Raw genomic sequence first — 16,099 nt, 5'->3', positions numbered from 1 at the left:
GACTGCTCCAGCCCCGAAAACCCCAAGTAGAGTGACACTTGCTTCTCCAAAACCTCCTCGTCCTTCAAGTGCTGCGTCCACCCGCCCCACCGCCACGTCGTCCCGGCAAGTTGTACCTCAAGCAACACAGCAGAAGTCAGGAAGAAACCGCCAAGGTTCCGAGATTGGTATCACTGCTAGTACAGCTCCTTCCGCGCCAGAAACCTCAAGTTCCCTTACTTCAGACTTGGCGGTTGAGACGGACACTATGAACCGTGACGACACCCCAGCTTCAGCGGAACAAGTCACAGTCGGAAGTGTCGAGTTGCCCCAGCAAGAAAATGATGCTGTCTGTGCCCCAACACCAGACGAAGGTGCAAACATACAGGAACAAGTCGAACAGGAGAGTTCAAACCCAACTTGCCAGCCCATCGGTAGCAATCCCGAACCAGATCCTGGCGGTGGCCAACAATCTTTCGGCATCGACACTACTGATACTCAGACCACAGATCAACTTGCAGATGATGAAATTGAGGTGATGCAGCAGCAAACACTTGCTGCCGTCCAGAGTGTTTTACGCTTCGATATTGACGACGAATTCGACAGCGAGCTGTCGGCAGACTTGCTGGACGATGCTCAGCATCCGATGCTGAAGAGTGATACTAAATTAGCTATTGAAATGGCTGATGCAGTCACACACGTAGCCTCCGAAGAGGTGGGAGGTGGCCCAAGCGAAGCCGTACCGGACAACGGGAGCCAATTATCGCAGGCTTTAGATGATCTGTATCCGTCCGATTTCCTCGACACGGACGCACAGACCTCCGTGGACGGTGAAGATGACACTTCCAGTTAACAGTCCTACTTCAAGAAGTAGGCTTCAAACAAAACAAAAACAAATTGAGACTTCGTTCTCCTTTATCTGGTTTCCTATGGAGCCCCACGAGTAGATCGACGCCCGCGCGACTTCCCCCTTGCACGAACATACACAGGCTCAAAGAACTCCACGTGCTTGCTGTTTTTGCCGTCTTCATGTTTCGGGTGGTGGCCCAACAGCTTGAGAAGTCCACCACTGCTGTGGGAAGACGGTGCGGCTCCGTCGTCCGACTGGTTCTCCACTATTCCACGTTTGTTCTTGTCCGCTCGCTCTTGCGCGCGCTGGTGGACGAGCTCCAGATACATATCGCCATCGTCCGAGTTAAATAGATGCGAGTAGTACTCGAAGAGCGCTGCGTTGCGGGCCTCGATTTTGGCATCGTCCTTAGCCTCCCCACTCTCGAGATGAACCAGCATCTTGTTCTGGGCCGGGAAAGGTGCAATTCCAGGAGGTTCTTGTGCCATCGGGTACGGTTGGTGGTGGTGTCCGTGGTGCGTGTGCTGGTTACTAGCAGTTGCTTGAGTTTCCGCCTCTGTGCTCTTCTTCTTGAGGCCGAACGTGTGCCGCACGAACTTGGAGAGGGAGCTAGGAGACCCCTTGGACGTGGAGGACACAGACGAGCGCGACGTGGACGACGAGTTCGACAAGAAGCTCTCGCGCCCCGTGAGTAGCCCACCATGGGGGTCCCCGTGTTTCTCCACGTACAGGCGCACGAACTCGCGGTGCAGCCGCATGAGCGCTTGGAAGGAGCCGGAGAAGCCCAGGCGCGTGTGGCTCTCGCGCGGCGGGCCCACGACGAGCTCCACGTAGTAGCGCACGCGGAGCTTCGTCTTCTTCTTGGCGTCCGTCACGTTCAGCTCCTCCTTGTGCGCGGTCACATCTAACCCGATGGGCGGCGGGGCCATCGCTGATACACTCACTAACTTCGCCTTCTTCCTTCCCTGTTGCTGGCAGATTGCAATTTGACTGGAGTTCGATTCGAGTTCGAGTAATGGGCGGTACGGGAGCCAGGGGATGCATAAAAGACCCATCTGCGACGTGTGAGAAAGAGGAGTGATTGTCATTTGCTAGCTCAACTACGCCGACTGCTTGTCATCGTCCAGGGGCTCGTGCACGCGATGGACGTCAGCGATCCAGCGACCCACCTGCTTGGCGCACGAGGCCAAGACGCTGTCGCCTTCGAACATGGAGTCCTCGACCGCCAGCTCCTTGTCGTAGGCGGCCTCGGTGGGCGGCTGCAGGAACCCGCTGAACGGCTCCTTGGCCGGTGAGCCCGTGTCCGAGACAGCCACGCTAGAGCCGCGCTCCGTCTGGTCGCCAACCTCGTGGCTGTCCACCACGGAGATGGACAGGTCGACCTTCTTGATCTGCTGCTCGTAGATCATGCGCTCCATCGTGCCCGTGCTCACTAGTCTGTACACGTGCACAGTCTTGGCCTGGCCGATGCGGTGCGAACGGCACATGGACTGGTACATTACACAGGAAAGATAAGTTTCGGTAAGTGACTAAATACCCCCACGGACGGCGCTGTCTGTCACGCACCTGGTGGTCGTTAGAAGGGTTCCAGCTCACGTCGAACAGCACGAGTCGATTTGCCGCGTGAAGATTAATACCCTCTGCACCAGCGCGCGTAGACACCAAAAGCAGCTTGACCGGCGACTCAGCCGAGCTAAAGCGCTGTATGTAAATCAGGCACAAAAAGTGAAGCGTGTTAGTAAGAAAACAGGGTATCGGAGGGCTGTCAAGCAGCGCGGTACCTGGATGTACTCCATGCGCTTAGCGCCGTTGGTACTGCCGTCAATTTGTAAGAACCACTCGTTTGTTGCCACACTTGGAGCTGTGGCAGTGAATTTCCGAGCGGCGGCGGCGTTGGCGCCAGCTTGGTTCCGTCGTTTGCGCAAAATCCCAGCGGGGTCACGATTCGGGCGCACAGCGATTCTGCGGCGCTTGATTTTGTTAGCCGCACCTTCTTGCTTCCGAGACTTGGCTGCGTTGTCCGCGGCGAGCGATGGGCTGAAGGCGCTCGCGCGCAGGAAGTCGGAAATCACTTTGAGCGTAGGAACGCTCTGAGAGAACACGACCACCTTATCGCCGCACGCAAAGCTTTCCTCCACGATGCGCATGAGCACAGCCATCTTCCCACTGTTTTCCAGCACTTCCAAGTGATACGGGCTCGGCAAAGCTCGCGTTGATGGTTCCAAGACTCCTTCAGGCGTCGTGTTTCTCCTGTTTGCTTTTGCGCTGCCTTGAAGCATTGCCGAGCGTGCCCACTCGTAGGATTTCTGTGTGTCCGAGAGCTTTTGGCGCTTTCGACGCCTTTGAGCCGCAGCAATCTGTCGTTTCTCCTGCAAGCGCTCTTCACTCTCCCATGCCCAGCCACTCGAATCGTCTAACGGCAGCAGATCGTCATTGGGCTCCTCGTCATCTTCCAGCAGCAACGCAGAGCCATCGTCCAACGAAGGACACAGTTTGGAATAAATAATATCCGGGTGGTTCATTACCTGTAGCAGCGCAGCGTATGCCGTCAGAAGGTCAGCAGTGGCGGCACCACTGTCGCCGTAAGAATCGAGGAAGTCGCAGTACAATTGATATTGCACTGGCGATAGCTTGCAATACAAGATCCACTCCATCTTCGGTGGCAGCTGAGATCGCAGCAGCGCCTTTCCGCGACGAAGCACAACACTCTGCAGCTGCTCGATCAGCTCCTGAGACCGCGCAGCATTTCCCTCCACAATCGGGCGCTCATATTTCGCACGGAACTCCTCGTAGCTACCAAGGAAGCCTTCGCGCGCAAAATTAACCATGCACCAGTATTCGGATAGCGAGTTCTGCACTGGGTAACCGGTAAGCACCAAGCGGCGGGGGGACTGGATCTGAGCCACACTTTGGCACAGCAACGAGCTTGGGTCCTTCATTCGATGGCCTTCATCCATAACTACGAGATCAGCGCCAGGAGCGCACAACAGGCGTCGAAACTCTCGTGCAGTGCGCTGCACTTTGGCCGTCTCTTGGGCAGAGGCACTGGTAATCTCCATAGTTGCAGAAGCCATGCGTGAGCATACCCGAAGAGAGGAGGCCCCTTCGGACGCACCGCTCACTGGCACAGTCGTTGGGTTTAACAGCCCACGGAACATTTCATAGCCCATGAGCAGCACGCCACCGGTGCGCTTCCATCGCTGTAAAAGCCGCAGTCGGCCCGCAGTGGTGCCTTTTGTAGTGGAAGAATCCAGCGTCAACACGGGGCAGCGCTCGCGCGCTTCGGCACCCAGCCACTTTTTAAACTCCGAGTCCCAATTCGGCAAGCAAATGGCTGGACAGAGCACCAGCACCGTTGCCGGTGGCTCCTCCACCTCCTCGCGAGCCTTCTCTTGTTGATCTACCGCTGCTTGCGGCTCCTTCTTGTTCGTACGAGGTTTCTGAGAGTCCCTCTTTTTGCTACGCCGCTTTCTCGCCTCGAGCTCGTCCACTAGGAAGGAATAGATAACTGTGATGACTTGCAGGGTCTTGCCGAGTCCCATGTAGTCTGCCAGGATACAGCCTCGACCTGCGGTCACATGCGAGTGCAGGAACTGGACGCCTTCGACTTGGTGCGGCTTCAGCAAGGGCTTGATCTCTCGCGCGATCCACATAGCGTTGTCTCTCTGCTCTTGGCTGTCGATGGGAGCGGAGCCAACCGGTAGTCGCACGCGGCCATACTCGTCCATCTCCTCGTCGACTGCGGCTTGGTCGAGGTCCGACGCCAGCGGGCTCGCGGCCTCCACGCTCGTCGTCTCATCGTCTCCGACCACCATGAGATCGTCGTCGCCGGGGCAGATGCAGGGCAGCATCATGCAGCTCATGCACTGTGACGTGGCATCCACTGCGAAGAGCTGACGTAGCTTCGCCGTCGCTGCGCCATCGACGCTGGAGATGTGCGCACTCTGAACCTCCGCCGAAAAGTCCACAGCGCCCTCGACGTCGCCCACGCAGATGCATGGCAGCAGGCCACAAGTGCATCCGTTGCCGCCCATATTGGTAGGTATAATATTGGTTTTGTAGCCGCGTCTACCAGTGATGGGATCCTAGGAGTTGAGCTTTTAACTTTTTGTCACTCAATTGAGGTTCGTAGTGACATCTTTCTATTTTTTATCTTTCGACCAATCGCATCATAGCGTTCTACATAAACTATTGCTTCAACTTTGGCATGTATTCCCCTGGGAAGATGGATTATGACCAGCGCCACAGGTTTTCACACGTTGGCAATGGAGCGGAGGAAGCTCCATTGCCAACGTGTGAAAACCTGTACTTCCGGTTGGTCCGTGGAGCGTCTAGTCCAGCCACCGAGGGCAATGTCGAATCTTTGAGACTTGGCAATGGTGCGATTTCCGCGAGGTGCTGCTCTCTAAACGCGTCGAGTTGCAGCTCTCGCCAATACTTCGCGCTTCCGCCGTTCAAGTGTTCGTGAACAGTGGAGCTCAGACGCCGATTGATCGCAAGCCAACTTTTGATGACTATGGAGAGAGTTACGAGGACCCACTCATTGTGCGAGTGCCGGAAGTATGGTATCAATTGGAAGATGCCAGCACACGCGCTGCATTCGCGGGTACCCTACCACGTCCAGCCCCGCTCCCGGAAGGAGACACTGTCGAAGATCTACTTAATGTCGTCTATGACGCGAATCGAGATGTGTTAGCAGGGTTTGTACCATCTCAGCTCGTGGCGTACGAGAACCAAGCATCCGCAGACGCAAACACTGCTTGAGTGTCACGTTAAAGCTTGCCTCACGTGGCCGAACAAGAGAGACGCCCCTTATCGTGATGGTGCCGCAGCGCGAGGTATACGGCGCACCGCCAGCGAGAGAATTCAGGAACATTGTCGAAATCGGAGATGAAAGCGATCTGGAGGAGCTTCGGCGCTATCACGAACAGGGCCGGCTGATCCGTGACAATTGCAAGGACTTCTGTAGCCAAATTTTGGATAAAATTGACCACTACTGCAATTTCTTACACGTACGAAATGGACGATGGGGACGGGTCAGTGGCAATGGTATCCACGGATACAATGGGCGTAGCTGAGCCAGCGCAGAAGAAACGTCGTGTCCAAGTGGAGGCTTTAGGTATGCACCATCATTTCGCAAACATGGTTGACGAGGAAATTACAGATGTGTCGGCAGTAAGCGGAGATCTGATGATACCAAGCCAATTTCGACCAGGATGCCTTATTGGCTGGAGGCCAAAATGCGGTTTTTCTTCAATCGACGATTACATGTTGCTGTATCTCTCGATTGTAGGTGGCAAAACATACCCGATCTATTATGACAAAATCGCGAATATGAAGTACTCAACCAGGCACGTCTTTTCGCTCGACTATCTTGAAGAGTTGGGAGTGTACCCTCCCTGATACTCGATTACACGACGATCGAGAATATGGCAATTTCCAGCTCTTCGCGGAGGAATGGAGTTCGAGATATTCCTTTCCGCGACTTTCTGCCTTGTTTCCTTGGTGAATTTGAGGATAAAATCTGGGTGAATGAGGTCTTGCTTTTGGCTGAAACAGAAGCCGGTGCAAAGAAGCAACATATTCAGGCAAGTGAGTTGTTAGACGGGTACGATGCCGGCACCTTGCCCGAGAGAACGATTCCATTCCTCGCTCCTCCCAACACGCAGTGGCCACAACCCATTCTCGACACTAATGCTGATGGTTGCAACTTTGGTCATTTGGTTTGCGTTGTCGATGAAGAAAGGTGCGATATGTACGTTCAAGGTTTGGACAACGAGAAGGCCGTGTTTATTTGCGAGTGCGCGTACCTGGAGCAGGACGTGGATATTGGTGAAGTGAGGGGTATCCTAACTGGAGTGGAAACCGAGTGGGTAGAAGACTGGAATGTGATCATCGTGTTTTGCTCTCACCTTAACATTTGCCGTACGGACTGGGCGCCCAAGAACGTTGGCTGTGTCAAGTTGACGCGTGGCGAGCGACCTGGAACTGTGATCGTCACCTGGGTTTTTCAGCCGAAACTGGAGGAAAGGGAGAAGTTGGTGGTCGTAACCGAGACAGGGATGATAACAGAGGCGTGAAAACTTCTTCGGGTCATGCATGCATGAGGTACCGAACCATGGATTTACGATTTTTTATGACGTTGAGCATAAAAGTATGGTACTTCAGTATTGCATTGTAAACCTGTGAGGTTTCGTCTAGTACGGCTGTCTTTTTAAACGCTAGCTCGGTTTATCTACTCATCGCAGCGCTATGTTTCTAGCTAGCTGTCTACATGGGCGTGACCGAGTTGAAGTGCTCGCCGAGCGTGTAGTAGTGCAGGTGGTACGTCAGCTGCAGCTTGGTCGCATTTCCATCGTCCTCATTCAAGAACTCTCCTCCCATCACGAGCACGTCGCCTTCCGCCGAGAAAACCTCGATGGGGGTCCGCAGCGCGCAGGCGAGCGCTCGAAGCTCAAGTTGTCCGCCCCAGTCCGCCGTATTCGCCACTCTGTCACAGTAGGTCGCAAACGCCTCTTCCGGACTGGCAGCCGCCTCGTCTAGCGCCATGAAGGGCAGGAAGTCGTCCTCGTGTGCGAGCATGTAGTCGCTCGTGAGCTTCCGCAGGTACTGGAAGCCCGCCACGACGTCTCCGATCGGCAGGTTCTTCTGCTTCATCTGGTCCGCCACCGCGTGGTACATACAGTGGCCGTCGGACGGGATGTCCTTGATCTGGAGTCCGTGTCTGGCCAGCTGGGCCGCGATCACGTCGGCCTCGATCTGGCGCTCGCTCACCGTGTTCTTGTTGGCTTCTTCGATGCGCTCGCGGCGCTCGCGCTCCTGCTGCTTCTTGGCCTCGCGCTTGCGCTGCGCCTTGGCCTGCTTGGACGGCACTGCGGTCTCCGTCTCGGCCTCAGCCTCAGCGGGGGCAGGGGAGCTGTCGGCGGCGTCCTGGTCGTCCGTCTCCGTCTCGAAAGCCTTGAGCTCCTGCTTGTGACGCTCTTTGAGTGCGCTCTCCATTGCTGCGACCTGCGTCTCGATGTCCTTCTTGCTCAGTCGGTCCTTCTTGGCCTTCTTCTGGAATGCCTTGACGTCGTTCTGCAGATTCTGTGAGAGAAGAGAAGAAGAGAGAAGGGAGCAGACGAGAAGGGCCGGTCAGCAGTGCAGGTTACTGGAGCGAGTAGAGCTCGGATTGGAGTGAAAATTGCACGGTTAGAGTTGCAAAAGAGTCTAGGTTGGACGTACGCGCAGTTCCAGCTTGTGGCGCTGCTTAGTCTGCCCCAGCGTCTCGGTCTTCGACGCCATCGCTGCCACCTCCTGTCTTTTCTGGGGAATTGCAGAGTGGCGTATCCGGTTACATGTACGCGTTATGGATAGTTTTCAGATTTGTGTACCCAACGCGTACCTTAGGGATTTGTGTATCCAAAACGTACTATATAGTACATCATCGCTGTCTCTGAGGGTGTCTAGGGGTACTCTTGTTGCTCATATATGGGATGGTTGGGCGGATGTTGAGCGGACGACGAGCGGACAAGACGAACATTCTCGATGCTCATTCTGGGACAAGACGACAAAAGAAACATGAGCGTTGCTTTCTTTGGGGACGGGGACTCATACTCGTCACCTGCAGTAGCTACGCGGAACAACCGCCGCGCGCCCAATGAAGCTGTCGCTGCGACAGACGCAGTCACACCGGCGTCAATGACTCCTCTGCTCTCCAGCATCGATCGCATCAACGCTGCTCTGGAAGCTGCACTGGCACAGCCTCCACCGCCGACCGGGACAGTGCGTGTGTGCCACGCAACGGAAGATGAGTGGAACGCGTTTGCTGACAGCGAGGATCAAATCGTTCGACTCAATTATCTTGAATGGTTTGCTGACACGGAAGAGATTCACATCATCGAGTTTGCCGACGCTCCACACGAAGATTACATTTCCGCGTTTGAAAAAGTTACTTCATTTGGCGAGCTACACGTTTATCGATGGCTCAAAGGCCACTTGGCCGCCAAGAATTCTCAAGGGCCACATTGGTGTCCAGATCTCAGTTATGGACCACGCGAAGACACACCGCACTCCGTGCTTCCGCCAAACATTCCAATTTTTGCAGACTTTCGGACGATCAAGGTTGAAATTGGAGTTTCTCAGCAGTGGGGCATGGCACCAGGAGAGCTCGACCACAAGGCGATAGCGATATGGGCTGTGATGCCAGTTGAGTACGTGCTATGTGTGAAATTCGAGCCCGACTTTACGAATGCGGAATACAAGTTGTATGATGCTCGCGTCAATCCACTCGTGCAGCTGGCTCCACTCCCAATCGTCGCTCCAAGAACCGTGATCCAGTTGGACGGACGTCGAATCCTTGGTATTCCACCAGGGATGGCGCTCCCGGTAGGGTTTCCTGCAACTCTGTTGGTGGATTTGTACTCTCCATTGGTCTGGGCAAGGCGTTGATCAGACGTCCAGCAATCTCTTGCGCAGCAACTACCGAGTCAGAAATAATAATCTGTGATTGCACCATTTAAAAGAAAGACAAGAACACATTGTGATCCTGAATGAGAAAAAAAAGCGGAGGTTCATGGTGGCCACCTCGATTCTCGTTATCAGAAGCGACGATATCAGTTATGGAACACATCAGATGTTATGAATTCATATAAAGGACGGTCCATGTCCAGCTCCAAAAAAATTCCATTTGTACTTTTACACTATTTTTTACTACCCCCCTCCTACCCCCCTTTCTTTATAGTATTTTCTATAAGAATACAGAAAAAAGCTGGACACCTGGACACTAATAACATACATTGATCTAGAACTCATATAGTCGCTTCTGATCAAAAGAAAGCTGGCTACCAAAGCTGGACACACGTGGCCACTCACCTGGACAGCAACTTAATGCTCGACATCTCAGCGCAACCAGACGATGCAACACCCCCTGTTTTCAGCCAAGGATACAAAAAATACACACCTGGACACACGATAATGTGACGGGTTCATAGATTGTAGTACTTCGACATCATAAGATGTTCATCCGCTAAAGTGACTCGCGGGGACATTGTACCCCGACGACATCATAAAAAAATTATGATCTTAAGCGAAGAATATATTGAATATAAAAAACATAACCTTAGTAATATAAAAAATGTGTAACTTTATCAAGAGTAACGGAGAACAGTGCAAGCTTGCTCGCAACAAAGATCGATGCGGGAAACATCAGATTATTGCAGTTGAACAAAATAATCTTGAGATCAGTATAGTAGAAGAAATGTCACCACGAGTAAGTACTCCAGCTAATACCGAAGTTGTTGATACGCCAGCGCCATCGGAGATCAAGCCCGCCGAGGTCTCGAACTTGAACACGCGAGATTGCTACCAATTCAAGTAGCTCTTTTTTTAGCTTCTATGGTTGATTAATATCTAATCCAATTAACCCAACCTCACCGAGATATTCGATGATTTTTTTTGTTTGACATAACACAAGCTTATCAGCCGAATCTACAACTTCTTGAAGATGTGTTATATTATCAGTGGATTGATCAGTATTGATAAATGAACCAATAATACGATCACGTGTTTCAATTACTCTTTCTAACTTTTTCAATTCATCAATAAGATCTTTCATGATCGGCAATGAAGGATCATACTTAAAATTTATAAACGCCATCTTAGAATGTGCTTTTATATTATACGTTCTAGAAGTCAAGTGTGAGTAATTTATTTATCTCGTCGAAATCGGCATCATAAAAAATGTGATCTTACTGATACTTTGCTTGTATCTCCGCAAGAGATGGGATTTCCACTATATAAACCTTAGCTGGAGAAGTATTCTTGGTGATGTGATTAAGGTCTTCCAGAGTAAGTCTTGACTGAACTATGACTTCTGGCTTGGGTTTGGGAGTTGGTAAAGAGTAATAGTCTTCATCAATACGAATTGGCTTTGACTCGTGCGTTTCAATGTATTCAACATCCATTGCTTTGTGTATATTAGAACAAAGTAAGTTTGTATTACACCTCGATTTCGCAGCAGCCTATATCTACCATAATCAGCTGTCCGTATGTGAATGGATGCTGACGGCAGAGCAATTGATCGACCCGTAAGATAAATGCAATTTCGTCTGGATCATATAATATAAAACGGCACCAAAAGGCTTCTCCCTAACCAAATACTTTTACGAAGAACCCGTCATTAGTGTCGTATTCGTCGATTATTTTGTAATCCATGTCTATATTGAAGCAATTGATCAAAAATTATCATACTGATCTTTGAAGAGTTCGAAAAACTTATCTAATTGATTGTGTTCGATACCATGCAGCTGGCCAATCAGAGGCGGCGATTTTAGAAATACAACCTGGGTTGCAAATGGCCGGCAATGTGAGTGTTCTACCATATTACACTGCGAGCCACCTACCAAGTCGCACCGTGGGTTGTCTACCATGTTGTAAGGCAAAGAGTACCATATTACGTTGAGTGGTGTTTACAATGTTGCAATAGTAGCTCCATATCATGTTGCAACGCGAAAACTACGGTAACCTATCGTTGTGGTCAGATACAGAACGGACCTGATCTGTGGTCGGGTTTCATGCATTCTAGGCATTCTGGGGGTTGCACCCCCAGCCTCCGCATAAAGAAAACTAACTCCGAGTTGCAGCAACGTGCCCAATCGCTGGAATGCTCGGCGCTGGGCCCGCCTCCGCAAATACCGCGCGGCCCTGCTTCGCGGGCACCCCGCGCGGGTTTGCTGCGGCTACGCGACCTCGCAACCGCTCGCTTCCGCTAGAACATGTGTTTTCATCTGACCTAAGACATACAAAAACTCATATAAAATACCAGGTCCGTTCTGTATACGAGTCGTATAATACGACCCATTTGAGATGCTACCAAAACTACCATATTACCACGAGTGCCTACGGTAATTAGTCTGTGTGCGGAAATAGTCTATGTTCGAAAATAGTATTGGTCAGACTATTTATTGTACTGGTCAAATTTTAGAATTCATAATTAGTCTGACCACTTCAACTTCAAAATTAGTCTCCCCTGTGTCGTGCGGGTAAGGGTGCAAGGCTCTTATCAATGACTAAGGACGCCTGGAAAACGAAGTGGAACGAGAAGTCTTAGCAAAACTATAGTCTAGGTCAGACTATTTATTGTCTAAGAGCAATGAACCATTCAATCAAAAATAGTATAGGTCAGACTAATTACCGTAGGCAGTGTACCATGGTAACTACCATAGTATTCTGCGTGTACACTCTGCCATGTTGCGCTACGAGGAGCCTACCATATTACACTTATCTAGCATGTTGCAATGCGTAGACTACCATGTGAACTGTTACCATGTTGTGTTGCATCACAAGCGCTCTACCTCTTGAAATGAAAGCATTCTATCATATTGCACTGCAAGCTGCCTACGACATTGTATTGCGAGCAGCCTACCATATTACACTGCAAGTGCCTACCATGTTGTACTAGAGCCATCTAGTTGCATTGCTTTCCACACAGAAAACTCAACTGTCGCAACTCCTCCACTCCGTGTTGCACTATGATACTTGTAATATGGGCGCACATCGGGACGCAGGGGGCGAGCTGTCTGTCGTGCAGTGCGGTGCACCCCAAGTTCTACTCGACTCGACTCCCGAGTAGAGCGTGGTGGTCAAGTCGCGACCGGGCAACCCGCCACAGCTCCTCGGCGGTGCTGTGATCCTAACAGTGGACGACGCAGGACTTGTCTTACTAGCAGAAACGCTGGAGTACAGCAACATGGTGCGGTCATAAGCAAGGAGGGGGCGTTGAGGACCTGCGGATACCCGTTCAGGCTGAAACGCGCATATGTATCAAGTGGGGCACTTCTCGTTGACCAAGACTGTAGACTCGGTCGTCAGGGTTAGTGATAAGTGGGGTTCGAGTTCACGGGCCAAACGCTGGTATGAAATGTAAAAGGTAGCAAGAACTGTAATATGGTAGGTAGAGCACCCCGGTAGCCAACTTGCAGTGTACAACATGGTAGAGCACTCATGTTGCAATACTGTATGATAGGTAACTCGCAGTGCAACATGGTAGGGAGATCACAATGCAACCTGATAGACAACATTCAGTGTGACCGGTAGCAACTCACGCTGCAACATCGTAGGTTGATCGCTGTGTAATATGGTAGAATATCATCAAATCTCCGACCGCACTTAAGATGATAGGTATACAAATCCCCAGTCAAGCGCAGTCGGAGCATAACAGTATTACCCTACCCTTCCCAAAGTGTTATGCATACACAGTCCAAGATAGATTAGTCGTCCCGTTTGCTCATTGGTCGGAGCCTTGGGATGGATGGCACGGAGCGAGCGTAGCGAGCCCCCGCCTGCGGTTTGACAGTCCGTGTGCGTAGCACGCGGCTGCAAACCCAGGACCCAGCAGTGCTCTACCTAGCAAGCGGAGGCGACGCGTGCGAGCCGCAGCGGGCTTAGGGTTCTGGCCCAGCGAGCGCAGCGAGCCTTTAGGGGTTTTAGGTTCGCGCGTAGCGCGTAGCTGGGTGATAGTTAAAGGTGACCCCCCTCCTATCCGCATGTTTTGTGTACGAGTCGGAGAAAGTCGGAGGGTCGGAGGTTTTTGGGTATGGTAGAACGCTCGGTGCAATATGGTAGAAAAACATATTACGTAGACCGCCAAATCTTGGTCGCAGCTCTGATTGCCTCTGATTGGTCGAAAGTTGAATCCTAAGAATCAGTCAGAAAGACGCGCTGTCCGTCCGTCACAAAATCGTCACGCTTATTCACTAAGTACGATTCCTACTAATTCCGATTAGCTGCCGAGCGCAGCGAAGGCGGCTCCGTCGCCGAAGGCGACCCCTCATACGATATTGCGGGGCCGCAGGTCCCGCCCCGGCCTCTGTAGTACTAACCTAACATTGAAAGTAGTGCAGCGAGCCGACGAGGCGAGCGGAACGGGTCCGCCACTGCCGTAGCGAAGCGTAGGCAGTCTGCTCCAATAGCGGAGCGAGCATAGCGAGCGAAGCGCCAACAAACTAAAAAATCACCGCGGGGTACCCCCCCTCCTCCCTCCCCCCCCCCCCCCCAAGGTCAGTACAGTAGCGATAAATATCCTTCCTCACTTCCGCTTTTGCACTCTCCAGTCGACCGCCTTTCCTGCCATCTCGCTACCTGTCGAGCTACTGTAAAGACGGCATCAGCAGATTAAGAGTCTTGTCACGACCGCCAGGATGCCACCCGTACTGCTGTGCACCGACTTCGATGATACCATTACTCAACGCGACACAACGTCGCTGCTCTTCCAGTTGGCGTCTTGCTCCAAGTCAACTGAGCAGCAACTGGTTGCGCAGTACGTAACCGAGCTGGAAGAGCTGCTCAAGAGCTACGACAGCTCATGGGGACAACAAGGACGCGTGAGTAAGTTTGACCGTGCCGGGCTGCGCGATTTCCTGGAGGGTTACGCAGCTGTGGACCTGCGTTCGACGCAGCGGGTGGTTGAGTGTCGGGCACTTCAAGGCATTCGACGGTCGGACATTGTCGCGGCGGCCAGCACCGTCCAGCTCCGAGCGAATTGTGCCGAGACGCTGGCGGCTGTGGAGCAGTGGGAGGTGCTTTCCGCCAATTGGAGCACGGAGCTGGTGGTCTCTGTACTACAACAAGCAGAGATTGCGACCTCCTCGTCACAGATCATCGCGAATGGTGAGGAGATCCAATGTTCCATGCGTTTAAAGTGAGTTTTGGTTGACGATCTTGCTGTGATGTAGAACTGAAGATGGATGAAGATGGAGTGTCTACTGGTGAGATTGACCTGGAGGTGCAGTCTCCTGTGGACAAGGAACGGCGCGTCGCTGAGCTCCGATCGAGACTTGGAAAGACCCAGTCGATGGTGGTTTACGTCGGTGACAGCGCGACGGATCTGCTCGCGATGCTTGGGGCGGACGTGGGGATTTGGCTCGACTCGGATGCAACTTTGTCGTCTTCAAAGTTACTGCAACAACTTGTGGGGGTTTATGGGATTGATACCCGCCCGCTGACGAGTTGCAACTCGCTTCTGGATTGCACGAAAGCGACGTCAGACGCACACCGACGCCCAGGCAATGGTAGGCCAGTCATCTTTACAGCGACACTATGGTCCCATATTCGGACGGTCGTTGGAGAGCGTTTACGAAACTGATATGGGAGTAAAGTCTTCCTTCCATTAAACGTGGTTGATGTAGGGAGTCCATTTTCGAGCTCCGAGAAATCCATTTCATCTTTCTTGGTCTAGTTCGATAAACTTTGTCTTCGTGAGCAAGGCAAAGTCTTGGCATGGCTACTTTGAGGCAAGTAAATCCATTGCTGCACTGATCGATGAGCTCGGACGCCTAACTCCTGCGTCCAGCTACACCCTGTACCTGGCAAAAGGTGGCCCAAACAACGATTGGATTCACTATTTCAGCGCGGATCTTCGCTCTTAACGATCCCCCGAGGGTCCAGGCGATGATGATCGAAGACAACAAGACAAGATTGAGCTGTATAGTCAATCCTGTTTTTGGCTTCCCTGAAGTGATGCCACCGCAATCCACCTTTTGGTTGAGGTGTCATAGTGGAGGCTCAGTAGTTGGCTCCGCGGAGGTGGGCTCCGAAAGCAAGTTCGATTAGCTGCGAAGAAGCACGTTTAACTTCATTACGTTGAAGTAAAAGCTACTTGGAGTAGGTTATCATTGTACCACCATGGGTCCAATCGGTCGTGCTATTTATCAAAAATACAAAGAAGGAACCCCTGCAGATAGAGGCACGGCAGTAATCAATGCTCAAGACATTCACCGATAGACGCTGTCTCGACTACCATCATCAGTTTGTCGCGAGCTCTTTGATTTTGAAGCGAGATATCTCGCTTATAATAGCAACTCATCCTTAAATTTCGATGAATTATCGCTAATTTTTGATAGAATTACGAAAAAAAAACCTACGGAGGACTAAAATTGCTAGCAGAAAAAGCGTTGTGCCTCCTTCAGTTCTCACAGATAGTGGGCAGCAAAAATCAGCTGCCTCTTAAGGCCTTACATGGCCAAAAATCTTGAGTAGAAACGAAGATAGAGCACAATTTCTAAATCATCATACTTTCGTGGGACAGAGAAGTAGTCTTCTCGTTATCGTTCTCTACATCTTGCACGTATACGTCGCTACGTTTCTTGCCGCAAACACGAACCAAATGACCGAACTTGCGCCCGTGTTGGTTCGTGGCGAGAATGCCTTGCGGTCACTCTGCATTGGGAGGTGCGAGAAATGGAATCGTTCTGACCAGCAGAGCACAAACCCTGCCAGCAATCCTTCAAACAA

General features: G+C 51.8%; 7 protein-coding genes across 7 annotated transcripts; 4 read left to right on the top strand and 3 right to left on the bottom strand.

Annotated features, from left to right (window-relative positions):
• Nucleotides 1-921: 921 nt before the first annotated feature.
• PHYSODRAFT_444559 (hypothetical protein) lies at nt 922-1,758 on the bottom strand (the record flags this gene model as incomplete). The annotated part of the gene is made up of 1 exon (XM_009521171.1): nt 922-1,758. A coding segment is annotated over one exon (837 nt), but the record flags the coding sequence as incomplete, so codon positions are not given.
• Nucleotides 1,759-1,929: 171 nt separating this feature from the next.
• Nucleotides 1,930-4,644, bottom strand: PHYSODRAFT_487469 (hypothetical protein; the record flags this gene model as incomplete). Its single annotated transcript, XM_009521170.1, has 4 exons — nt 1,930-2,319; nt 2,396-2,530; nt 2,611-3,403; nt 4,091-4,644. The coding sequence occupies 4 exons, from the start codon at nt 4,642-4,644 to the stop codon at nt 1,930-1,932; spliced, it is 1,872 nt and encodes a 623-aa protein (XP_009519465.1).
• A 410-nt stretch (nt 4,645-5,054) lies between these two features.
• Nucleotides 5,055-6,909, top strand: PHYSODRAFT_325315 (hypothetical protein; the record flags this gene model as incomplete). Its single annotated transcript, XM_009521169.1, has 4 exons — nt 5,055-5,208; nt 5,289-5,553; nt 5,631-5,794; nt 6,596-6,909. The coding sequence occupies 4 exons, from the start codon at nt 5,055-5,057 to the stop codon at nt 6,907-6,909; spliced, it is 897 nt and encodes a 298-aa protein (XP_009519464.1).
• Nucleotides 6,910-7,099: 190 nt separating this feature from the next.
• On the bottom strand, nt 7,100-8,120 carry PHYSODRAFT_349859 (OTU ovarian tumor-like cysteine protease; the record flags this gene model as incomplete). The annotated part of the gene is made up of 2 exons (XM_009521168.1): nt 8,054-8,120; nt 7,100-7,915 (listed from the first exon to the last, which is right to left on the bottom strand). The coding sequence occupies exons 1-2, from the start codon at nt 8,111-8,113 to the stop codon at nt 7,100-7,102; spliced, it is 876 nt and encodes a 291-aa protein (XP_009519463.1). The 5' UTR covers nt 8,114-8,120.
• Nucleotides 8,121-8,389: 269 nt separating this feature from the next.
• Nucleotides 8,390-9,259, top strand: PHYSODRAFT_483773 (hypothetical protein; the record flags this gene model as incomplete). Its single annotated transcript, XM_009521167.1, has 1 exon — nt 8,390-9,259. One exon carries the CDS (start codon nt 8,390-8,392, stop codon nt 9,257-9,259), a length of 870 nt encoding a protein of 289 aa, XP_009519462.1.
• Nucleotides 9,260-9,944: 685 nt separating this feature from the next.
• On the top strand, nt 9,945-10,157 carry PHYSODRAFT_447973 (hypothetical protein; the record flags this gene model as incomplete). Its single annotated transcript, XM_009521166.1, has 1 exon — nt 9,945-10,157. A coding segment is annotated over one exon (213 nt), but the record flags the coding sequence as incomplete, so codon positions are not given.
• Nucleotides 10,158-14,007: 3,850 nt separating this feature from the next.
• On the top strand, nt 14,008-14,511 carry PHYSODRAFT_296334 (hypothetical protein; the record flags this gene model as incomplete). Its single annotated transcript, XM_009521165.1, has 1 exon — nt 14,008-14,511. The coding sequence occupies one exon, from the start codon at nt 14,008-14,010 to the stop codon at nt 14,509-14,511; it is 504 nt and encodes a 167-aa protein (XP_009519460.1).
• Nucleotides 14,512-16,099: the final 1,588 nt, after the last annotated feature.

Source organism: Phytophthora sojae, assembly GCF_000149755.1.
Source record: "Phytophthora sojae unplaced genomic scaffold PHYSOscaffold_2, whole genome shotgun sequence".
NCBI lineage: Eukaryota > Oomycota > Peronosporomycetes > Peronosporales > Peronosporaceae > Phytophthora > Phytophthora sojae.
Note: the sequence above shows the minus strand (reverse complement) of the source record. Positions and strands in the feature narration are given on the sequence as shown.